Genomic DNA, 25,299 nt, shown 5'->3' with positions numbered 1-25,299 from the left:
GCCTCGTGAGCAGCCTCTTCTTTCTTCTTTTTAGACTTTCAAATAATATCTAATTTGTTCTATTTGTTCTGTTCCTCACTTCGACCTTCCTCTACCTCTCTCTGCCTGCAGGTTGTGTTTACGTGTACTTCGTCATCAAAGTTTGAAGGAAGTTTTTTTTAATTTTTTTATTTTTTATATACGTATCTGTCTAAAAGAAATATCACCAAGGGACGGGCCGATGTTCGGATTTAGCCTCGTAGTTTAAAGTACACACAAAGTGAGATTTACAACACTTTCAGTTTATCTTGGGGAATTTCCTGAATCCCCCCAAAAAATCCTAAAACTTCTGACAGTTGCTTAAGAGGTTTTTGTTTTTTTTCCATATCCAAGCTAAACTGTTACGTAACACAACATATGCCCTTGTTAACTGCTAAAAACATGAACCAAAGAATATATGTATATATTTCAAGTTTTGGTACATACAGTATATTGTATCATTTTAATTTTTTAGTATTTCCTATTTTTACTGATTATTTCCATTATTGATTGCTCTGAGGATTATTGACTGTTTATTATTGATCTGTTAGCTGTTTGTTTGTTTTTTTTAAATTCTGAAAATTTTGAAAAATGTCACTCTGTGCTTCGCAAACTTTTGTCTACAACCGAAATATATTCAGTTTATTATCACGGAGAACGAAAGGAACCAGAAAATATTCACATTTAAGAAGCTGAAATCAGAGAATTTTAGGATTTATTCATTAAAGAAATTAAAGTAATTTTTTTTTTTACCCAAAATAATGCATTAATAGTTTGCTTGCTGTTACAAAATGAGCAAAGACAGCTGCCACTCAGGAAACAGGTTATCATCCTTTTTTATTTTTTATTTTAATCACATGTTTTAATCAAATGGTTAAACAAGTCTTTCAGGATTGTGTGAATGTTTTCAGAACAGCTGTAAGTGTTGTTGAACAACCTGTTAAATATTATTTTAAACACAGGATGCTCAGAGTTCAACATGAAACTAACAAAAATAGGATTTAATGATCCATCAGCATAGAAAGCAGTTCAATGGGCTCCACCAGCTACAACATCCAAATGCTGCTTAACATACTCATTCGTCAGTAGCAATAACTCCCTAATATAATATATGAATTTTAAATGATAAATATTTGTTTCACTTTTCATTTTCATAAAGCAGCCTTACATTTTGGTGATTGTATTTCTGTATTTCTCTTCTTCACTTCACCTCTAATGTTATACTTTCTGTTAACTGCTTTTACTTCAGTAAAATGTCTTCAGTGCTTCTTCCACCAATAGAAAATAACTATCGTAGCCAGTATTGTTAATATCTCAAAGTTGTCAGACTCAACTTTCTTAATGGCGATTGACCAACAGCTCCTCGATTTAAAAATCGGCTTCGACAACGTTGACAGATTCTTCGATTTATATTTTCTGTGTCCGTCAGTTGAACCTCTTCTATATATCTTACTTGATATTCCTGTCTGCTCTCTGTCGCCTCTTCTCTCTCTCTGTGTGTGTGTGTGTGTGTGTGTGTGTGTGTGTGTGTGTGTGTGTGTGTGTGTGTGTGTGTGTGTCTTTGCAGGACAGGGCTTTTGTTTTGGGGCACAAAGGCTTTTGGGGGCGACCGGTCTATTAGCTATGCATGGCTTCCCCCTCGACTCAATGCCTTGTTAGGCCAGCTTTTTTCATGCCGGGCTCTTTGGTAGCCCGCAAACAAAACCCGGTTGTCTTTCTTCCTCATAGTCGTGCAAACACACACACACACACACACACACACACACACACACACACACACACACACACACAAACAGGCACACGGATACTCATTTCCACTTCACGCATGCATGCGTGCGCTCGCGTGGAAACACAGTCGGTCTGATATCTGCTGGTATCTTCCTGCATCACACGATGATCTCGTTCTGTGGCGGTTTTCCCGTTAGAATAACTCTTCATTGTTTGTCACCTGTGTTTGTGTTTCCTCCGGGACCAACATGTGACAACAGCAGCAACTGATTTTCAGTTAACCCGGTCCCATGTAATGATGAAAAAAAAAACACGTCTGAACAGATCAAATATGTTCTCCAGCTTGAATTGATCTTCTTTCATGAAAATCAAGTTTCTGTCCAAGTGAGATAGAAGTAATTACCAGACGGCTCTCGTCTCAAACAATTCCCAGTAAAACAGCAGAAACAGCAACTCTGAAGACGGCAGATAACCGCAGTGTTTCCTTTTGTGGTATTACGAACCCAAGGATCAAAAAAAGAGCTTTGTGGAGACCTTAAAACTCATTTAAATACCAAGCAACAGATGAGGTTTCCTCTAAGTAGACCGACTCTGGGTGTGATTTTAGTTTTCGTGCTCCAGGACCCAGCGAGTTGTCTCATTGTTGCTGTAATTGCATGGGAAAACCTTGTTTACAGAAGCTGTGAAATACGAATAAAGTTTTGGCTCCGTGTTTCAGTTCACTGGCCAACTAAATAATTGCCTCCGAGTGCATCGGCACAATTCAGCGTGTGATCTGAAACGGTGGACGGAGCGACCAATGAGGAGAACCGAGAGAAGCAGGAATGATAATCTGAAGTAGTTTATGGCTCAAAGCAGTTTTACAGTAAATTGAAGTCGTGTGTTAAAAGGCCCTTCACCCTCAAACAGGTGTTTCCAGTTACTCTGTTTGGGTTTTATTTTTTGGGCAGCACTCTGCAGAATTATATGACATCGAGAAATGTCATATATAAATAAAATGGTATGGTGAAAGTTTGTGAGCTGTCAGTCAAATCGTAGTGCCAAGAAGAGGTGGATAAGAGGGAATAAGTGAAAACACTTGTTTCTTTAAACTGCACCGACTTGTCTTCACTTGAAGACTATACATTTTAAAAAGAAAGATATTCGTCTGAGTGTGAACTTGTGCTGAAGTGAGACACCCTCGTTCGTACTGTCAACTGCAGCCTGTATTCTCGTCTACAGCCTGGAGGGATGCTCGTGGATTTAACCTTTGAGTGTTTAACAAGCATTAACATTTGCTAATAAACACCGGGCACAAAGTACAGCTGATGGGAACGTCATTAAGTTTGGTTATTAAAAAAAAGAAAAGAAAAGAGTATTAGATCTTGAACTGATTTATTTTGTTAATGTCAGAACAAAACAGATTTTTCCCTCTTTTTTTTTTTTTTTTTAACAGTTTGTTTGTTACAAGCAGGGAAAACACACGCTGGAACTAACACCATCATCGTTATATCATTATTAACTACACCTCTGCTTTTCCTGCTGTGACTGTCAACGTAAAAATATACTTAAAGAGGTCAAAACTCCAGCGACGCTTTCAGTATGTGGAACAACGTTATGGCTTTACGTGTTTCTGCTTGTGGCCGTTTGACCCCGATGAAGACAACAAGCCGAAACACGTCGGTCGGAGTTTTGACCTCTGAAACGTCTGTTGTCTGTAAAAAAAACACTTTAAGTTTGTTTAATATCTTAAAAGAGAAGAAGAATCAATTTAAAAGAGAGAAAAAATATTTGCAGAAACGGGTTTAAAGTCAGGTGATCGACCAAATGAGCTTTCACCAGTATGAAGGGATGAGTGCTTCTTTCTCTGAGCCAGTAGATGGCAGCAGTCTGTATTCAGATGATTCTCTTCACCCACAGAAACACACACACACACACACACACACACACACACACACACATACACACACACACACACACACACACACAATGAGCCCAGTCTAACCATCGTTCCCATGATGTCATAGCCAACAAGCCAGCATGGGAATATCTGTCACATCCACTTTACTGCCCTGCTGCCTTCCAGCTGTGTGTGTGTGTGTGTGTGTGTGTGTGTGTGTGTGTGTGTGTGTGTGTGTGTGTGTACCCATGCTGCTGGATCAGTTGGCTATAGGCTGATCACGGCTCTAAAATTGGGATATTTAACTGAAAATGACAGAATTTGAATAATCTTTTTAATTTCTCACCGAGGGATGAAGATAAGTTTCATCTTTAGTTTATCGTGGGTGTTTGTTTGTTTATTTTTTTTTATTTCTGTGTTGTGTTTTCTGGCATCGGTTCTTGCATGTGGAGTGTTTGCAGTGCTTCGGCTTTACTTCGGTCTTTTGTCGTCTGTCTTTTTTTTTTTTTTTTAAAGCAGCCTCTTCTTCCTCAGGTACAGACAGAGACGGGCGGAGAGGGAGGGAAAGAGGTGGAAGTGATGGTTTCAGAATGCCCGGCAGAAGGATAACATCTTCCAACCCCGTCCCTCCTCCGCCTCCTCCGCCTCCTCCGCGGCCTCCTCTTCGCTCCCGTCGCAAATCCAAGTCACCTTCGTCCCGCTTCAAATACGCAACCCCAAAACGAGCCTTGGACGTGGACAAAATCGGGGTCAGCTCCGATCCGGGAGACGCCAGACAAACCCGCAGAGGGTCCCGGGACCTGCGGGGGTCCCAGGTCTCAGAGCTGGACAGGAAGTGGGAGGGTGTGGCCTCGGAGCTGCGTTGCCGTGGCGGCAGGATGAGGTCGGCAGTGTACCAGACGTCAGACCCGCCGTCCATGGTCAAAGCCAAGCGACCGCTGGAGCAGAGTGAGGTCAAAGGTCAGGTCGACCGCAGTAAACTGAAAGCAACGTTCGTTTGAGGAGCTGCAGGTTTTTGCTGACGTTGTTTCTGTGACTCAGACCACACTCACCGTCTCAGTTTAAAGTCCAGGCGATGGGCCCGGTGTCGACAGCCGTGCGGCTGGTCCCAGACCCCCCGCTGAGGCGGGCTGAGATTCATCAAAAGCTGTGTCCCAATTCCAAACTACATACTCAGCATGTTCTGTGCTGAAGTGCAATTTCTTTTAAATAGAAATACTGCTTATTGCTGTTATTACTTGTTACAGAAAATAGTTTTTCATACAAAACATGATCATATTATACAATGTGCTGCATTGCTTTCAATGCTTGAAGTATTTTTTTTTAATGCACTGTTGGTTCATTTAATGGACAGTAATATATTACTATATATATTCTGAGATTGTTTCTGTTCTGTTGGAGCCAAGTGTCTGAAAAAGCTCTGAAAAAAATTCAAGTGGGTTTCAGTTTATTCATCTTAAAAAGTAGATTTTCTCAGCCTATAGCGGAATATCTAATCTTTCAGTTTATCATCTGTAATCTTAACAGTAACTGGTAACTAAAGATGTTTAACAAATGTAGTGGAGTAAAAAGTAGATACGAATTGCCTCTGAAAGTCAGTCGAGTATAAAGTTAAAAAAAAAAAGTAAAAATACTGAAGTCAAGTACAAATACCTGAAATATGTACTTCAGTTCAGAAGTAAATGTACTTAGTTTCGTTTCATCAGCGTTCAAAACATAGTGGCTTTTATTTTGAAAGGAAGGCAGGAAGTCACGGCATTCGGCCGTCTGCGGCAACTTTGTCATGTGATCTCCAAATAATGAGGAGGTGATATCTGATCTGATTGGACATTTTTGGGAGGACAAACAACAAGTAAGATGTCCACATGCTGCAGAATATTTTCTGTGTCATCGTCTGACGCCGTTCGTGCTTTCTTTGTGCCTTTTTTGGAGTCAGACTAACGTCACTGTGAGGTAAATGTAATGTTTCTTAAACTAGCCGTGACAGATAAAGAGCAGGCTGCAGGCAGGTGGCCTGGTGAGCTTCACGCAGTGCACTCTGGGTAATGTAGTTTATTCAGCACCATTTTTTTTTTCGTCCCGGTGCGCGATAAAAAAAAAAAAAAAAAAAAAAAAGTCGTGTTCTGGTGTTTTACATTAAAACGCTCAACAGTAATGTGAAATTTAAATGAACTTCAGCTGGATGAGCAGCAACAATAATTCCTTCACTTATATTAATAATAATTGATCAAATATTGTCGGTTGTTGGTTGTCAAACATCTCCAGGAACACCTCAGAAAGCTAAACAACAACAACAACAACAAAATATGATCAAATCTTCTGAAAATATGTTTTGCTGTCTATTTGTGAAGTTTATAAGCGGTAGGCTACACCGAAGTCACAGCATTCATTTCTTGCTGTATTTATTTATTGTGTGCTTCCTGCAGAATATGAGTATGTACTGTGGACTTGGGACGGAGCACATTATTGAGAACAGCACCAACACCAGTTCTGTGTGCTGACATACTGTAAATCTGTAATTTGAAGGGTGAATGCAGTGATTTAGTGTTTCCCTTCATGCAGGACTTTACGAGCAAGCAAAGTCAGAGCAGCACAGGCTGAAGTTTATTCCGACTTTAAGTGTCTGACGTGGGTCGAGGTCTGAAACCTCACCAACCGAGGAGAGCTCCTCATTACAAGTAAAGTCATCTCCATTTGTAAAATCTTTTTTTCCTCCCCAAAGTAATCATTTTGAAAAGGGAACCGTGAGAAAAACAAAGAGATTTCAATGAGAAATAAATGTCAGCTGTTATTTTCCAGGGACTTTATCCTACCAGGTGTTTATTTCACCTGTCAAACTACTTCTTAAAGTTCTAATAAACGTACTGAGAATCAATACTACCCTCCAAAAGCCAGAGTTCCTCTTCAAGCTTTGGTCAGAAGAAGATTGGATTTAACAGAGACGTTGCTGTTGAATAACAGAGAACCCAGATGATGATGATGATGATGATGTGGTGATCCCTCACTCACTGGACAAATAGACACGCGAATGTTAATATGATTAAATATGTTCTTGTTTCATAAATCTTGTATTTTCACGAATTTGTCATCGTGGAGTTTTAAGCCAATTTGCTGGTTTTTAAATTGGCATCATTCCCGAGCCGGCTTCAACAGATTCAAGTGGATTTCCAGAGACGCAGCTGATCCTCCGCTGATCAGCGTGAAGCCCGTTTGACATCCGGCTGAGACAGTTTCAAGAGTTAAGTGAAAGGTGCGCCAGTTATGTGCTTTCTATCAAACTAACTCCAATGTAAACAATCAGCATTTGACGCGGGATGACAACTGTACTGACTTGAGTCCGGTTGGAGGAGGGGTGAGGGGGGGGTGAGGGTGGGGGTGGGTGCTGAGGGGTGAGGTTGGTGTCCCTCCCTCCCTCGGTGGTCTGATTGTGGGGGTGAGGGAGTGCAGCCTGCCGGTAGGGCCTCCGGTGTAAAGGCTATTTTGAAAAGTGACCCTCTCTCTCTCTCTCTCTCTCTCGCTCTCTCTCTCTCTCTCTCTCTCTCTCTCTCTCTCACACACACACACACACACACACACACACACACACACACACACACACACACACACACACACACACACACACACACACAGCTGCTCGGAACCATGACAGAAGATGACGGATACAGTTGTCGTGGAGGGACAAGTCAAGTTTAGAGATGGAAAAAAGGTTAATTCTTCAGTTTCCCTTCTTGTTTTACGCTTTAAAATATGCTCTCGTTCTTCCAGGCCGACCTGAGGAATGTATATATATATATATATATTTCTTTAATTTATTCTTTCTGTACAAACTTCTCCACAGTGGAAGACGCGGTGGGTCGTTCTCCGGAAGCCTTCTCCGGTCGCAGGTATGTCTCCAAGCGTTTTCTATTTTTACGCTCAGTTCTTGTTATTCCCGATGAAGACTCGCACATTTTCGCAGCGACACAAAGATGTGTGTATCTGTCGGTGTCATCTCACTAATCTCTTCTCCTTTACTTCAGTTTAACTAAACATAACTCGCCAATTGGTGTCTTGGCTGCGCGCCACAGAGCGCAGCATGTGTGGATGTGGCGCAATTCATCAGCTGATCCGATCGAGTGACTTCACTTAACTGGCCAACGTGAAATGAAGAGTCTGGATAAATATGTTCTGGGTGTTTTATTGTGCCAGTTGGATTTAAGGTTTATTATTTGATAGCCTTTCAGCCCAAAAAACAAAACAAAAACAAAACATAAAGTGTGACAGTTCAACAGAGGTTTTGTCTGTGAAAGCTTGGCAGGAAGGAAAGCAGCATGTCTTCAAATCTGGACAGAGATGCTGTGAGGACAGAAACTCAGCGCACAAAAACATATGGCCCACAAACCCACTGCTGTGTCCTTGAAGAAAACTGGCAGTACTGGTGGGAATAATGTAGACCACTCTGCATTAACCCTGTGTGAGCCAGTTTGTGTTTGTTGTGTGTGTGTGTGTGTGTGTGTGTGTGTGTGTGTGTGTGTGTGTGTGTGTGTATATATTTGTGGCTTGACTTTCATTATCAGCTGTGGCAGTGGATCAGTTCATTGTTTTAGGGTTTGTTGTAACAGCTGTGCCGTAGTAGACGGGGATTACAGAAAGTGACACATTTGTTAGGCTGCACCCTGTTATTAAAGTCTGTAAAGTTGATCTGTGTGTGTGTGTGTGTGTGTGTGTGTGTGTGTGTGTGTGTGTGTGCTGCAGACTGTCTGTCTTTGCTGGTGTACAAGGAGAAGAAGAAAGGGAAGGAGAAGGGCAGCGGCCACAAGGAGAGGCTCAATGTAACACTGGAGGTACGTTCTGATCTCAAGTGCAGGTGGAAGTGATGTCACAGCTCCTGAGTGGCGTCGCTTCACAGACTTCGCTTAAATACACTTAAATGTACAATAATATAACACACGGAGGTAGAAAGACTTAATGTGGGTCGTCCATCAGGTGCAACGGCTGAAAAAGCTGCAAGAGAACCAGAAATCAAGACAAACAAACAACAGTGGCACCCGACAGAGACGACTGACACCCGTAATCCCAGATAGAAAATTCATAAAGCGTGTTTGAAAATTCAAAGCGTTCCTTGTGTATATTTACGTGACCTCATTCCCAGGAACTGTGATGTAATCTCAGTAGAGTGAGAACCGAGGAACCGGAGGGTCACGATCTCCTGGAACATTAGTGAGTTCTGCTTTCTCCGGTCAGAGATCTCACTCTCCGATGTTGGAGATGTTTTGTGCTCCGGGTCTCAGTTTGACGCTCTGTGCCTGGAAAAGCATCTACGTCCGAATTCCATCAACACAGACTGCAGGAATACGGAAAAATATTACCGCGTGTGTCTGTTTACATTATTGATAAAAGTGTCTCATGGTTAAATGATGTGACGTCTGAGTGTGATTTCCTCGGACCCTCCAGGGGATCTGCGGCGTGGAGCCTGGACCCGGGTACGACGGGGTCTCCTACACCCTGTCCATCCTCTGCCTGGCGCACACGCTGGTCCTGGGCTTCACCGGCCGAGACGCCCTGCTGGCCTGGGACGCCCGCATCCGCTACAGCCTGGGAGAAGGTCAGCGGCTTTGTGAGGATGTCGCAGGCCTGAGTTGTTGCTCTAAAGATGTGATGGATTAATGTGCTTCTTTTTTTTTTAAAGTCAGTCTTTGCCGTATTTACCAAACGAGGGAACGGTCCCACACGTCCTGATCAGAGGCGGCGGCTTTATTCCAAGAATGATCAATTCAGATTAGTAGTTTAAATATTGTCGGATGAATTCTAAAAAGGACATTTAAATTCTCTTTGACCTCTGTTGACCTCACTTGGATCTGTGTTGACATCCCTCCTTTTATTCAGGGTGCCTTTTTGATTTCCAGCCAGACTCAGTCAGGTTTATTTACAACACTGAGCACTTATAAATATGAAGAGCATGTTGGGTTTAGATGGATTTTTATATCTTATATATTTGAAGTGCCAAGTAGATAATGAGTTTTGAGGGTCAGAAATCTCAACACGTCCTGTAGACTTTATTGCCTTATTTTTCAGCGTTTTGAACACTTGACCCACAATAACGTAAATCTGACTCCGTGTGTGCCAATTAATCTGAATACGCTCTAATGTAACTAACAGTCATGTCAAACTGTGAAGAGTGTGCGCTGTTACTTGTGAAGGTTGAGAGGGAAAATGTGGGCTTAACTCGCTGGAAGGAATCAGAGAAATTCAACATGGATTTCCACGGACAGAAACAATCTGTCTTCTGTCAACATTATTGGTCTTCGAAGTCTTCAACGTCACAACTTTCTTTTCTGCAGAGTGAAGACCTGTGGGGAAAAGGAGAGCTGGATAACTTCCTGTTATTTCATAGTGCAGTAAGGATGTGTTCTGAAATCATCTTTGATCCAGGACTTTTTATAAATACTTTCTTTTCAGCTCTTCTGACTTTCAAAATCACATCTTCAGCAGCGCTTGTCATCTGAAAAATGCTTTTAAGAATTCCAGAGATATTTCAATGTAAAACTACTGAAACACAGTATTGTGCAGTTTTATTTGATGTTTGCATTTATTTCCTTTTGTAGATCACTACGGTTCATTTATCTCTGTTCCTGCAGTTCTCCTGAGGTGCTGCTGGAAACCTTATGAAGCAAATGCAGAAACTATTTCACCTCAATTTACCCTTCTTGCAAATTGCATGTATTTTACATTGCTGCTGTTCAAAGCGTGTTGGTGTCGTACCTTCAAGGCACCCTTTGGTTTTTACTTTATTTCTCCACACGATGCAAAACATTTGCATAGATTTAACAGTTGCTTGAGGTTCAGTCAACCCTCGCAGTGATCATGATGACGGTGATGTTGAAGCCTTCAGCTGGAGATTTGACCATTTATGTAGCTTCCTGCAAAGCAGGTTTCAGTCAGAGGTGCTCAGCCAGCGCCCTTCAGTCTCAGCATACAACCATTATTAATAGAAGTGCTTTTACTATATTCATAGACTATTTATCTTGTGCTCATTCATGTATGTCTTCAACTAAAATTGTATTTGTGTCACTTGTTTTTTTTAAAGAATCTTGTTTAAAAATGATGTGCACATACTTGAAGAGAGAAAATTCTTCCCGTCCGCTGGGCTTTACTCGGGTTGCTGTTGGGACACATACTGTATACATGCATGCAGAGTACACTTGACTCTGCACAGTAAAGACTCTGAGAGGGACAGACAGACTTTGGCACTGCAGAAGTCCCATATGCACCAACTGAGCGATGACAAATTGCACCCAGCAGATCCCGAAGAACTGCTGCATCATCATTACCGCAGCCATCAGTTACTCAGTCGATGTGTGTTCATGCACTGTGTGCCGTGCCCTGGTCCTTCTGTTCACAAGCTCCGCCTCTTTTTATTCAGTGATCAATGACGCTCTGATTGTCTACAAGTGATTATGAGTCGATGACGCCGCTCACTCTTTTCAAACTTTTCCGTCTCTCCTTCAGTGCACAGGTTCAGTGTCAACGTCGAACCAGGTACCAAACTGGAAAGTGGCCCCGCCTCCCTCCACCTGTGCAACAACCTGCTGGTCCTGACCAGAGGCCTCCCTCCTGGCGTCACCGGCCACTGGAAGCTGTCGGCGCTGCGTCGATACGGCGCCGTGCCGAACGGCTTCGTGTTCGAGGGCGGGACTCGCTGCGGATACTGTAAGTACCCGCTGAAGCTTTATAGCACATCTATTTTTTATGGCTTCACCTTGGTTTGGTGTGCATTCGGATTAATCCTATTTATGATGAGTTACATCGTTCACCTTGGAAACACTAGTGAAGAAAATAATTTCACGGCTCGGCCCGTTTGGTTGCCGTTCTGCTTCTTGTCACATTAAGTTGATTAAAGCTCCAGAAGAGCGACTGAATGAACCCGTTGGTGGCAGTGTTTTCTAGAAATGACGCATACTGGCCATCTATTTTTTAATTTTTTTATTTTGTCCCCTGTGGGAAGAAGGCTGTAGGACGGTAAACTGATCACGATGCACTTGCGTCACTATCGTTCCTCTTGTGTTGGGAAAGTGCTTACCGTGAACTGGGAGCTAAAAATGTCCCTGGAAACAGCGTTCCTAGAACTACAACGGTTCTCAGTTCCCTCAGCGAGGGAACGTCCTCCAACACGTTTTCTTTTGTCTGTACGATAAACAGTTGCTGCAGAAAAGCTTTGGAAGTTCCACGTTTTAGAGACTTTCGCTTAAACCCTCCTTTTCATTCCTCCTCAGTGTTCGTAGGTTATTGGAGCTGTCACTCACACACTAATATAAATACAAGTGATTTATTGAAGGTGTTTATACAGTCAAACTTTACCCACGTGAGGAATGACTTTCTATGTATGAACTCTCCACACTGCACACCTGCCCACCAAATCAATGCAGCGCGCACACACGTGTGTGTGTGTGTGTGTGTGTGTGTGTGTGTGTGTGTGTGTGTGTGTGTGTGTGTGTGTGTGTGTGTGTGTGTGTGTGGTTGCCAGGGTTTAGTTATCCTCTGAATGTCCAGTTGATGTCGGCATGAATGTAAGGAATGACAGCCAGCTTTATGTTTGTGTGTGTGTGTGTGTGTGTGTGTGTGTGTGTATAAATAAAGTATATAAATACTTTTTATTTGTAAGGTCTCGTTCATCGGTACGATTAAATCATTTGGTTTTAGAGATTTAGAAAATGTGTGAGCTCCTGTATGCACTTTTGCGATGTCTGTCTTTTTGAGAGAGAGTATGTGTGTGTGTGTGTGTGTGTGTGTGTGTGTGTGTGTGTGTGTGTGTGTGTGTACAAGAATAACCGTGAGATCTACAGGCTCTGATTTCACTGTTCTCATGTGTAACATCTATAAATATCGGTCTCCCTGTAGTGGACAGCAGTCAATCACAAAGTGCCCTGAGGGGAGGAGGGGGGGAGCGGCGCACGTCCAATCGCAGCCTTCCCCCTTCACCTCATTTACATACTACCCAGCAGACTCGGGTGCAGTAGCGAGAGGCCCAGTTGACGTGACAGAAAGAGTGAGATGTGAGAGTTAAGTCGGCGAGTGACATTCCTTGCGTGAGTGGAAGATAGAGCAGAGTGTTGGTTTACATTTTTACATGTTTATTTGTATTTGGTGAGTACATGTGACACATTCCTGCACTCCAGGAGTTTTATGGAGTTCAGACTTCCAACATGACTCTGAAAATCCTCGCTCTGTCCACTGTGGTATTCGACCTCTGTTTTAATACTCAAAACAAAATATGAAAAAATACAAATTAGAGCGAGAATTAAACTCACTGAAGCACAAAAAAGTCAACTTAAAAACCATTAAAAAAAAAAAATTGTTGCTCTTTTCCTGCTGACACGAGAAGTTTGTGTCAGAAGTGCAAATGAGGAATCAAACAGCGCAAACGAGAGCGAGCTGGCAGTGAAGGTGAAACTCAGAGAACAAAGCAGACGGTAAAAAAATGTGTTTTTAACTTTTGAGTTGACATTTTTTGGCATCAGTGTGTTTTATACTCTCAAATCCTTATTTTTTGTTTGATTAAGAAATTGTGTTCGAATGTTTTGACAAATCTAATTCCATAATTCATGAACTGTGTTTCTGTCTCGAGGAGACGCAGTGCAACGTGTCAGATTCATGCAGAAAACAGTACAAATCATCCAAACAATGGCTTCTTCTTGGCCTATTTCATCATCGTTAGTCATAAAATACAATTTGTTAGCTTTGCTCAAGTAGCAGAAGCCACAAGCACATTTAATTATTGTTGTTCCACTTAATTCAGACTTCTCTTCCTGTTAACATCGAGTTAGTTTTTTCCGTTCAGAGAAAGCATCCTGTCGTCTCGTCCTTTCTTCTCTTTCTAAATTTGAAATGTCCCACGGCACATTATCAGAAAAATAATCAGTGCAAATGTGGTGGATAAATTATTCTAATATCCTTTTGTGCTACTTTGCACACTCAGCTGCCTGATGTCACTTCAGGCCTTTTATTTTTTTATTTTTTCTACGGTGGTCTCTGCTTTCTGCTGCTGCTGCATTTTGAAAGTCAGCTGCGCCTCGTATGATACCATTTTTTTTTTTTTTTTTTTTGGCTGCGGAGCTGAAGATGTACCCTTCAGTGATGTGACAAGCCTTTTTACTGCCGTGCTGTCTCACACACACACACACACACACACACACACACACACACACACACACACACACACACACACACACACACACACACACACACACACACACTCTCTCACTCACTCCCTGACAGCCGACCGACTGCTCCTTTGGGATAGCGGGCCGTCGTGCTGTGCAAAGACTTTTGAGTAAAGCAGTAATCACTTGAGCCGGGGTCTTCATGGAGCCCCGTTGGCCGTGTGCCGTCGCTCGGACGGTCACACGGACGCATTCTGCATCGTCGTCTGCAGCGATATCAGAGCTCCGGCTCCTTAGATGTGATAATGAGGCCACTGTGTTCTGTAATCGATGATGTTTGGAGCCGAGCCCATCTCTTAGCGAGACGGGTATTTTTTTTTCTTCTGGCTTATCAGGTCCACACGTGCTCGGGTCGACCTCGTAGCACGCGCACACACACACACACACACACACACACACACACACACACACACACACACACACACACACACACACACACACACGCTGACACGGTAAGAAATGACAGCCATGGACAGCCATCAAGCCTTGTGATCTGGATTAAAGCAATCTTGAGATGAAATGCTGCGTCAGCAATCTTTCCAAGTCCCTCAGCGGGCGTAAAAACACACACGCCTCCTCCGGTAGGCTGCCGATGCACATGTGTGTGTGTGTGTGTGTGTGTGTGTGTGTGTGTGTGTGTGTGTGTGTGTTGTGTGTGTGTGTGTGTGTGAGGGCTGTTTAGGTGTACAAGGTTATTCTTTAACTTCTTCACATTCTCTGTCCTCCGGTTTAAAAGGAAGTAAATTCCACCTGTTAGATGTGTCATTGACCCACAGAGGTTAAAATGTCTCTTGTCCTCACCACCTGTCAAGCTTTTAATTCATGACTTTTAAATTACATTTCATACGTCGTGATGGAAGATCAACATATTTGTGGGCTAAAAATGAGGACAGGGCTCCTTTATGTTCACAACAAAACGCCCCTCAGAGAAAGTGACACAAATTAAAGTTCATTTCATCCCAACAGATGCTAATAATTGTCTTTCTAATGCCGGAATACACAACAGCTGAGAAAGCTAATAGGTTTCAGGTTTTAATTCAGGTGAGCAGGTTTTAATGGCAGCGGAGCGACAACAACAGATCTTTGTGGCCTTTGGATTATCGTCTCGCAGTATAAATACAAAGAATTGGTTTCTCGAAGCTCAGATGTTTTCATTTCAAAAACTGAAGTGAACAATGTTCTGCTCTACGTTTTCAGCTGTTTTTCTTTTGTATTAGCAGTAAACACAGTTCCATAAGAACAGAGAGGATTTGTCCTTCTTTTTTGTGAGTAATGGCTCACTTTGGGACCTTCTTTTCAAATATCTCCACGATGAGGAGATTGTGATGTTTCATCAGTTTTTCTTTTTGTGTTTTCACTGACTCCTACATCTGTGTGGGCTCGACAGGAGAGTAGGAGCTGAATTGATAGATATTTTCTGTAACCTTTAGAAGAAAAGGCTGTTGCTGGCTCAAAGCGCAGCCTTGCCCTCACAGCAGCCCTCTCAACCTCAGTGAATATTGTTTAGCCTTGATTTTACTCCGTATTTCAGCCATTGACTACTTCCATCACCTCTGCCGTACTCCTCTTTCATGCTGTTTTTTTTTTTTTTACTTGCCGTTACTTCTGTCAGCTCATCGTTCATAACCGTACACGCTGTGTGTCCTTCCAGGGGCCGGTGTTTTCTTCCTGTCCTGTGCAGAAGGAGAGCAGATCAGCTTCCTGTTTGACTGCATCGTCAGGGGCGTCGCCCCCAGCAGGGCGCCTCACGGCCTGCGACCCAACCTACCAGGTGAACACACATATTCACATAAACACCAACGCAAAGAGTTTCTGACCTTAAAACAATCAGCCCGTTTGGTACGTGACTCTGTGACTCCCATTATGAGGGTTTACTGCCTGTTTAGTGCACACGTTTAGTATTTTGTGTCTGGCGCCGTGCTAGCGGAAAACTCCCACATGCTTGGAGCCCCGAGGGGTCAAACTGGAGATGAAGGGGTCGCGCCCGGGTGTGTCGACTCGTGTGCTATTGTAACGCACAGCTGGTTTCTCAGGCATCTACTTCAGGAGCTTATTGACAGTTGGAAAGAGAAAAGCTGTACAGGACACATACCAAGGATCTGACAGCTCTATAACAACTCTGAAATACACACACACACACACACACACACACACACACACACACACACACACACACACACACACACACACACACACACACACACACACACAGTGGGAATGTGCCTGCAGAGAACTGAACACACACCACATCTCAAGGTCTCAGTTTGAAACTATTACATTTTAGGATGGATGCCAACAAGGGAAAAAAAAAAAAATCTCACAATTACGTCAAGCCTTTAATTTTTTTTTTTTTTTTTTAACATTGGACTGTCAGAGGAGACCTTCGCTTGTCTCTTTCTGATATGAAAGTAAAATAGTATGTGACTTATTTGCACCTGGAACCGGTTTCCCCTGTCGTTCCCATCACACCGATCTCAAAGGTTCTGTAGAATTATTCATATCTTGCTCGTCAGGGATTGCGCAACTTTTGTAAATCTTAAATTAGGACATCTCAATTCATTTTTGTTCACTTACTGCGGTAACTGGAGGCTTCTCTCTCTGTGCAGCCGGCTACAATTGTAGTGGGTTACACTCTCCCCCTCTAAACTGCATGAAAACTAAATATACGTACTGCAATGTTTAATGTGAATGTTATTTTTCTTATGAAATTGGCTTCCAAAAACGAGTCAAACATTTTTTTTAAGTTGTTTTTTTTTGGGTGTATTCTCGCTGTAGATTTGATAATGTGAAATTGTGTTTTTGTACACATTAATAAGACAAACAAAGAAATAAAATGGATGCGCCACAAAACCATCGTTGAATAGCGCCTCTAGTGGTCAAAAAGTATGTAGGACACCTTTAATACAATGTTAAGGAATTTCCATTTTCTGCCACTTCTGCTCATATTTAAGTGAACAACAGAAACATACCGCGTATACTCTTGATTTGTATTTTTATAAGCATGTTTAGTCACTGCTACATATGAACCGAAGATACAATCTGATAAAATGTTTATTCTTAATAGTTTTACGTAGTGGTTTTTCCAGGATTTAACAAATTAAGGACAAACAAGTGTGATTTGTGTAGATTTACATTCAGTTTGATGGAAAGAAATGGAAAAAAAAACAAAAACAGCATTAGCGTCCAAACTAAATGAGTTGAACGTCGGCTTGTCTGCCGCGTTGACCCCAGAGCGAGCCGCCCTGCGTCAGTCGGCTCCGAGGTCCCGCTGGAACCTCACCACGCTGTGAAGTGGCTATAATTAGTGTGGACGAGCTACGTCAGCAAATGTTAGCCGACACCTCGCATAGCGTAGTGAAGAAACTTGGCATCTGAACGTCGGCGTTAGCTGCTGCAGGCCGGGGGTTCGGTTGTTGACACCTTCATGCACACAAACACCCTCACCCACTGCAACACACACACACACACACACACACACACACACACACACACACACACACCTCAGAAGCAGTGCCCCCCCCTCCCCCCCCCTGCCTCTGCAGTATGTATATATAGCCGGCGTTAGGTGTGTAATTAGCAGGGTTTTACACTAAATTCATGTTGCAGCAGACAGTCGAGGCGCCTTCGACGTCTTCTGGGAGATGTTCAATTTACAGGCGGGTGTAACAGTCACAGCAGACATCTTAAAGAGCAGGCTGATAAACACAGTTACAGCTCTTACAACTTCAGCCTCAGATCTTCAGGAGGGCTCTGATTGGCTGCTCATACGTCCCGACTAAAGGCGACTGAAGGTGGATTATGCAATCAGCTGTGGATCTCTCTGCTCTGAGCAAGATCAGTCGCCAAATCACTTAAAACGTACATGTTTGAAAAAGAGATTTATTAATTCCAAGCACACGTTATTTGTCTCCTGTTTCTCTCACCTGGTTTTGTTACTACTGTAGTTGTGCTGTTTTTATATTGATGAGGATTTTATCCCCATTTTATTTTGTATTTCTGCCGGGTTTGATTTGCCTCCGCCCTGTAATGTTTCAATCCTGGTTATACCGTGTGAAGCACTTTGTTTTTATCAGCTTTATATTCCTGTTCGTGCTGAGATACGATCTGGTATTTCTAAAAGACATTCTTGCATGCTGAATTATGTTTTCATTCCTATGCTTAAAAAATTAAGGTCAATGTGAATGAGCCTGTTTTGTATTCCTACAGTATGAGTATGAGGTGGTCCTATTTTCTGCACAGATAAAAAATAAAAAAAATACAAAGATTACGTTAACTCTCAGGGGGAGGCATCATGAGGTTCGACTGATAAGAGACTTTAAATGTAGTTGCAGACTGCTGAGATGGACAGCTTTGCTGTTTAACTTAGACTTTATCTAAAGTGGGGAGAGGTAGATAATTTGTTGCTTTAATAGAAAGGATGAGAGCGATAAACCTTTTATCTCAAAATGAAACTCTTTATCGATCATTCAGAAGAAGGGAAGGACAGATTTATTCTAAGCACCTTTTGCACTTTTCCAACTCGACTCAACTCACTTTTTGGTACGAGGTGCTTCTCTGGATTTTATTCTCCATCGCAGACAGAAACACTTCGATACGGCGTTGGTGACGTCTGTCTGCCTGTACTATGTGTTGTACGTTTAAACGGCAGATCCCAACGCTGACCCGTCTTCAGCCGAGGAGCGAATCAGCCTGGAGGCATCGGAGCTGGAGAAACGACTCAGCATGTTGTCTCACTGCAGCCTGGCAAGCAGCACAGGTACGTTGTTCTCCGAACTCCACTTCATGTTGCATTTTAACAACCGAGCCGTAACTCAGCAGCTCTCCGTAATGTTTGAGAAGGACAGCAAGCGTTATCCGGGGGCCTTCAGGTGTTGGTGGGAATAATGAATCCCTTCTCTTCTCTTCTGGCCGGCCTGCTGTCCACACAAAGGTTTAATCACCGTTCTATATTTATGTCGGGAAGGGTTTTGTCATAGTTATGTGTGCGCATTAGTCAGAAATGTGAAGCTGAGTAACGTCAGAGGTTCCATGATTCATTTCTGCCCTCACTGCACAGAAACACCTTCAGATGACTTGAACTGTAGTAACTGAGAGCAGCTGATTAAAAACTCATTTCACAGGGTCATACATCACATCTCAACACACGATATTCGTGTTATTAATGAAATGGTCCGTACACAGCAGAAACTTTGTGTTTGGTGTATGAGAATGAATGGACCTCCACGTGGGTGTAAAAAAAAAAAAAATCACTTCATCAGGATTTCATAACTTTCTCGCCCTCTTTAGCCTCCACTTACAGCTGCAGCACATCTGTTGCCGGGGACGACCACAGCAGCATCTCCAGCTCCTCCTCCAGTCAGTCAGAGACGAGCTACGGAAGCAGACTTCCGTTTTGGGCGGAGCCGTCAGCCAGGCCGCACCCCTCCAACGAGACGGCCTCCAGCTCCTCCACGCTGAAGGTGCTGACCGGTTCGGACGACCGGCTTTACGCCGCCGTGATGTCGGGCTCCCGGAGTCGACCGTCCTCCGCCCATCTTCGCGGTCTCCATGACAGCGGGCGGCAGAGCTCGTTAGACAGCGGGATCGGGATCGCGGCGGGAAGCCAGTCGTCTTACTCGGGGAGCTTTTCCTCGTGCACGGGGAGTCTGGACATGGCCAGCCAGGAAGGAGGAGCGGACTTTGGCTCCGTGGCCAGCCTACCTGCTGCTCCTGCCGTTCCTTCTTCACCTCCGCCAGCTCCTCCCCCAACTCCGCCTCTTTCTCCTGCACTTACCTCAGAGCCTGCTAGAGCCTCCTCCAGCTGCTCCTGCGCCTCCAGGTCGGTCTCCTCTGCGTCTTGTAGTCACAGCGAGGAGTACCACATCCCCAGCCTGCTGAAGCTGTGGTACGACACCCCGAGAAGTCTGCTCCAGGCCTCGACCCCGAGGGAACCGCCGGCCCAGGGAGCGCCACCTGAGCTGGGCGGGGACGGCAGGAGCGGTGTGGATGGAGGTGGCAGTCAGGGCCGGAGAGGGAGCCCCGGAGGACTGAGAGCTCAGTGTCAGGCGATGATGCAGCGCTCCCACTCCTGGGGCAGTGAGAGGACGCCCTCTGTGGACAGCGAGGGGAACTCCACGCCGAGGCCCCCGCTGGGCCCCGGAGACACGCAGGTAATCACAGCGTCACGCTCTTTTATTCCCTCACTCTCACCTCTCAGGTCTTTTTGGGAGTTCTTCTTTGTTCTCTAACATTTTACATTAAGTAATGAAATGATAGAAAATGTTTACAAATCATAATGCTAATCCCTCCTGGGTTTTTCTCCCGCTGCTTCTAATCTCCATAATGTCTCCGCTTGTATTTTCAAAGCCCACAGCGATGTTTTTTTAAATATATTTTTAAAATTCTTCTGCTGATAAATGAGATCTTATGTAACTCTCCCCAATGAGCTCCTCCGTCGAACTGTGGTTTGGATGTTGAGGAATAGAAAGAGGCAGCAACAGAACAAGTGATACAGCTGTGGTTGGGAAGTTGGCACCTGCTGTCACATTTATTAAGCGCTAATGGATTCGAGGTGCCAGTGAGTCACTGCTGGAAATGTTACTATCCTAGAGGAGGTCCCAAAGGTCTTTTTTTTATTTTATTTTTTATACTCTCACAAAGCAAACAAAACAGACACCTGCCTAATACATTTATACAATCATAGATTTCAGATGTCTGCTTGAACTGAGTGCACTCAGTAAAAACACAAGTGTTTAAAAATAAACAGGGGTAGAAGAAAATTACCAATACAAGTAAAAATATATAATTAGAAGTAAAAGTCCCCTGTGACTGATATTAGAGTTCTAATATCACACTGAAGTTTTTAAAGTCACTTTTTGGTGAAAATGTTCATCTGAAACAAGAAGCTTCAACTCGCCTGTTTGTTTGTTGGAAGTCAAAAAGGTTAAGATACACCAGCACGAGTTAAATACGATTCTGGAGCTGCTTTTGCATTTTTGCATTTAGTCATATTGCAGCTGCTCTCAAAGTAAACACATTTCAGATATTACAGTTGGTCAAATTGTACTTTGTATAATCATGATTATATTTCAGGAACCTACAAACCGGTTTAATCTTCAAAATCTAACGTGCAACGTAACCTGCAACCTTATCATATGTTTCTTATTCAAAATCTCAACTCATCAAGTAACTCTAAATGTTGAACTGCTGAAGCTTGCGGTGTTTTCGCCATAGATGTTGATTTAAGTGTCTGTTAGTCAGTCTTGGTGAGATCTATTTCCCTGAAGCAGTTTTTTCTTTGTTTTCCTCTTTTGTCCTGCTGTGTTATATGATTCTGCAGTGTTTGATGAACAAGAAGTTGAAGCAGCAATTATGTTTTTACTCTTTAAATCCCCGCCTCTACTTGCTATTGAATTAATGACTCACTGCCTTTGCAATTATGATTTCCAGTCGGCGATGCTTCTAAGAATCAGACGCAGCCGGGAGCAGAGAGACAGGGAGGAGTGATACCTCTACATGATCATTTCTCTCTGAAATATCCTGCTCTGTGGTTCAAACTCGCACCATAAAACCTCACCAATGCACCGCAAAGGTTAAATTAGTTTGATAGCTTTTTGAAACCAGCAGCTCACTGTTCTCCTGCAGTGTGGTGCCTTCCTGCACTCGCAGCATGCGTTCTCAGTTTGCTCCATGTGGGCAGTTTTAGGTCTCCGGTCCAAAAAACGACTGCGGTTGTGATTCGTTCTGAGAAAGTGCGGGGGGTGGGGTGGGGTGGGGTGGGGCGGGGCGGGGGAGGAGGGTGGGAAGATTCAAACACCAGACAGAAGTGACTGTGAACAGAAGCCAGGTTTCTTCTCGCTGCGAGGCGACCGCACCGCCCGCTGAGCCGCAGAACTCCAAATCATGTGGGTGTCCATCACAAACCTGTCTGGAGCCGCTGTTGTTTTTTTCCTTTTGATATTTTCTGTCTGAAACCCTAAAAAAAAAAAAAAAAAAAAAAAAAAAAAAACCCTCAGAAGTGACTTCTCCACATTGTGTCTAATTAATTTTCCCGATGGGTTGTGAAAAGCGCTTCCCCCCTCGTCGCGGGCGAATTATCATCAGAGCAGGAGAGGAAACAGCATGTCTTGTGATTTCTGACAGCTCGTGTAGGAGTGTGTGTGTGTGTGTGTGTGCGTGTGCGCATGTGTGTGTGTGTGTGTGTGTGTTCATCATACAGCATGTGTACGCTGAGGAGAGAGTGAGGAATTAAATGAGTTGTGATGAAACCAACAGAAAGCCTCAAAGAGGAAGATCCTGTTGCATGAAAGCCAAATGAGTTTTTCTTTATCAACTTCATGAAGTGTGCGCGGTTCAGACGAGGCGGCCTTCCTGTCTGGTAATGAGCCGAAGCCCACTCGTAGTATCACGTCTGCTGGAACAGACCTCATGACGGGTAATATTCCTGAAGCTGCTGTGGGGAGGAGGAAGCTGTCGGATGTGTCATGTCTGAGCCCGCCACCCTTTTGTCTGCCACCTTTAAAGATGATAGCTCTGTTCTCTCAGCTCTGTGATTCCTTCATCTCGTGCCCTCACACTTCCTCTTCTTCTAATCAGTGCACCTTTTTTTTTTTTTTTTTTTAAACCTTTGTCTGCAGATGATCTCTCTCCACATATCTCACTTCTCAGTACCTTTTGAGATGCTGCTGTTTTTTTTTCTAGGCAGTCACAGCGTTGGATGTTGCAGTTAAAAACAAATGAACCTCCGCCCTGACCCCACCTCCTCTTCCCTCCTGCCTCCTCTTGCCTCCTCTTGCCTCCTCCTCCCTCCTCTTGCCTCCTCTTGTCTCTCCCCTCAGTGCGCTCGTGGCTTAGACACCTATGTCACACCGGAGCAGTGGCGGTCGGCGAGGAGCAGATGCGTGAACCGGGTAAGATGTTATCTGCGTATTTCAGCCGGTGATGGAAGAAGCCATAAAAATATATAATATAAAAATCAGCTTTGGTCTGGTTGGAGCAGAGAAGAAGAAACAAAACTTTCCTTGTCTTTCCTCTTAAAAGTAGAAGAATGTATAACAAGACTAACAGTTAAAAAAAACAACCTCCAATACAAATATAAATGTTAGATTAATATGATATAAACTTCAGTGCCACTGTTCAGAAAATCTGGAAAAAGATGACAAATATTTTTTTTTAAACCGAGTTGTGAAAATAAGCAGCACACAATTTACCTAAATTCTAGAGAATTTCAAAATAAAATGTTTGAGATAATATTTTTTTCTCATTTTCTAGGCTGACAACCCTCCAAAATCAGACCTGTCACTTTCTGCAGAGACACAAGGTTTGTGTGTGAATGCAACTGTCTTATTATAAAGGTGGAAAAGAACTCCATTAACCCAGATACAGAAGCTGAAGGTTCAGTGGTTAGAACTGGAATATAATAATCATAATTGTGTTTTCATTACACTAGAATGAGCCTTTATTATCTACATAGGGAGCGGGTCCTCTGCCGTAGAGCCGCCATGTTTCTACAGTAGCTCAGAAGGGACAAACTAAACTCTTGAAAGTGCCACCGGTAGATACTCGGCTACGGGAGGAAAGGGGTATTCAGTTCGTTGCAATCTACAACCTCACCACTAGATGCCACTAAATCCTACCCACTGCTCCTTTAAGAACTTTAAAAAAAAAAAGATGGTATTTCCACATTGTTCCACTTTATCCTACATTTATTTGACAGGTAAATTTACCTGTTACTTTAAAATCAATTTTAAAAAAAAAACAACAACTTTGTCAAATATGATGCACTGTAAAGACCAAACGACTCAACACTATAAAATGTTGTTAACATTAGTTACCATTAAAATGCTGTTTTACATGTTTATGCATCAGTAATAATCAAATAATACAACTAATACATAACTCAGTAGATGTTCCGGATATTTCTACCGTGTCAGTATTAAACACTGATGTCCTCTGTGTGTGACAGAGAAACACAGTGGCAGCGAAGTTGGCTGGAAGCTGGCAGGCCTGAGGAGGTCGTTGCAGTCGCTGCCCCCCTCCACCCCCCCACCTCCGCCCGTCACACCGGGCACGTACAGGCCGACAGCTTATGGTAAGAGAACCACGTCTGATGTGTGTCACGTCCGGCAACTCGACAATCCTGCTGGTCCACCACAATTTAATTGCCTCCCCTTTCGCCCCGTTTTTGGATGTTTCCTTCAGGTGTGTTCCAGTCTGCCCGTGAAACTCGTCCGTCCTCCTCCCAGGACTCCCGACTTCGGACTGACAGCACTGCTAATTATGTCAACATCCCCTTCAGTCCCCTCCTGGCTAGAACCAGGGAGCTGCTCTACACCCAGCTGGACCTGCAGAGGCCCGGCTCCGCTCCGGTCTCCGGTCCGCACGGCGCTGTGAGAGGTAACGCTTCTGCAGCTCCAGTAAGAAACACTGAGCTGTCGGATTACAGTGTGTGGCACTCTGCGTACATTTATACTGTGGATTCATGAAGTGCAGTTAGCAGAGAAAAGAAAACAGAAGTGCAATATGAAACAACACGGATCGGTTTAATTTGGCCGTTTTCCTTTTTCACTTGCAGAGAAATCGATTTGTTAATTCGTCTCTGCGTCTGTTAGTGCTTCAAATGTTGTGCATTGAGCAACTTCCCAGTTAAATCACCTGATCAACATCAGCAGCTGTCTTGCGCACATTTTTGTGACCACTGGTTCACACGATTTGCAATTTCGTGTCCTTTGCATTATCTTAGAGGACACATTTTACATTTTTATGCACATTGTAGTACATTTAATGAATAAATAGAATAGTCACGCATGTTTGGACGGTGAAAATTAAGCAATTTAATACAGTGATTTCAAAGCAATTTACAACAGGTGAAACATTTTCCATGTGAGAATTTGAAAATCAAAGAGAGCATCAGAGTACCAATACAAAAACATAGTAAAGTTAATTTCTACGGGAACAAAGTGACGGAATAATTCATATCACGGAGAAACAGATCGCTGCATGTTTTCACTCTACGTTAAAGATGAAATAATAAAACGTTCTTCTCTTATCTCCCTCCTTCACCGCCGATTCCCCAACCAGAAGAGGGCTCCATTAGGTACGCCCACCTCCACATCACTGCCATGGAAACGGCCCAGAGAGTGGGGGCGGAGCATGTTCAGGGCAGGGAGGACAGACTGACTCAGCTGGAGAGCGGGCGGCGAGGGTCAGCGAACCGACTCTGCAGCGGCCGACTCAACGACACTTCAGAATAGTTTTCAGTGCAGATTATCTCTAAATAAGCTAAAACGCAGTCGAGCATCGCATCGACAGTAATTACCAACGATTCATTCCACGCAGAAAAAAAAAAAAAAGACATGTCTGGGAGGTCTTTAATGCAGCTGCCATCTTTGTCTTGTGATTTCTTATATACTTGTTCTTAAAAGTTTTCCTCTTTCGATGACTTTTACCCCAGAAATGTCACTTGTGTGACTGCGTGTCACTTATATCTGCGCAAGT

General features: G+C 43.4%; 1 protein-coding gene across 2 annotated transcripts; it reads left to right on the top strand.

Moving 5' to 3' along the window:
• Positions 1 to 4,970: 4,970 nt before the first annotated feature.
• On the top strand, positions 4,971 to 24,929 carry dok7b (docking protein 7b). Of its 2 annotated transcripts, XM_069165860.1 has the most exons (13): positions 4,971 to 6,875; positions 7,256 to 7,331; positions 7,464 to 7,509; positions 8,360 to 8,448; positions 9,059 to 9,209; positions 11,114 to 11,314; positions 15,476 to 15,595; positions 18,473 to 18,580; positions 19,111 to 19,973; positions 22,641 to 22,712; positions 23,074 to 23,122; positions 23,768 to 23,893; positions 24,004 to 24,929. In XM_069165860.1, the coding sequence occupies exons 2-13, from the start codon at positions 7,278 to 7,280 to the stop codon at positions 24,285 to 24,287; spliced, it is 2,163 nt and encodes a 720-aa protein (XP_069021961.1). In that variant the 5' UTR covers positions 4,971 to 6,875; positions 7,256 to 7,277; the 3' UTR covers positions 24,288 to 24,929. The 2 variants fall into 2 exon arrangements, with proteins under 2 accessions (XP_069021961.1, XP_069021962.1); XM_069165861.1 differs by lacking the exon at positions 4,971 to 6,875 and having other exon boundaries at positions 7,141 to 7,331.
• Positions 24,930 to 25,299: the final 370 nt, after the last annotated feature.

The sequence above is a fragment of the Embiotoca jacksoni genome, unplaced genomic scaffold (assembly GCF_022577435.1).
Source record: "Embiotoca jacksoni isolate LCO1_2020_lvr unplaced genomic scaffold, fEmbJac1.0.p SCAF_36, whole genome shotgun sequence".
Taxonomy (NCBI): Eukaryota; Metazoa; Chordata; class Actinopteri; family Embiotocidae; genus Embiotoca; species Embiotoca jacksoni.
Note: the sequence above shows the minus strand (reverse complement) of the source record. Positions and strands in the feature narration are given on the sequence as shown.

What these genes read in the sequence shown, in the direction of transcription:
- dok7b (XM_069165860.1), top strand. Translation starts at nt 7,278, where the DNA reads ATGACGGATACAGTTGTCGTGGAGGGACAAGTCAAGTTTAGAGATGGA. An exon ending in GGAGCAGATGCGTGAACCGG is followed by an intron (nt 22,713 to 23,073) that starts GTAAGATGTTAT and finishes CTCATTTTCTAG; the next exon opens with GCTGACAACCCTCCAAAATC. An exon ending in GTACAGGCCGACAGCTTATG is followed by an intron (nt 23,894 to 24,003) that starts GTAAGAGAACCA and finishes TGTTTCCTTCAG; the next exon opens with GTGTGTTCCAGTCTGCCCGT.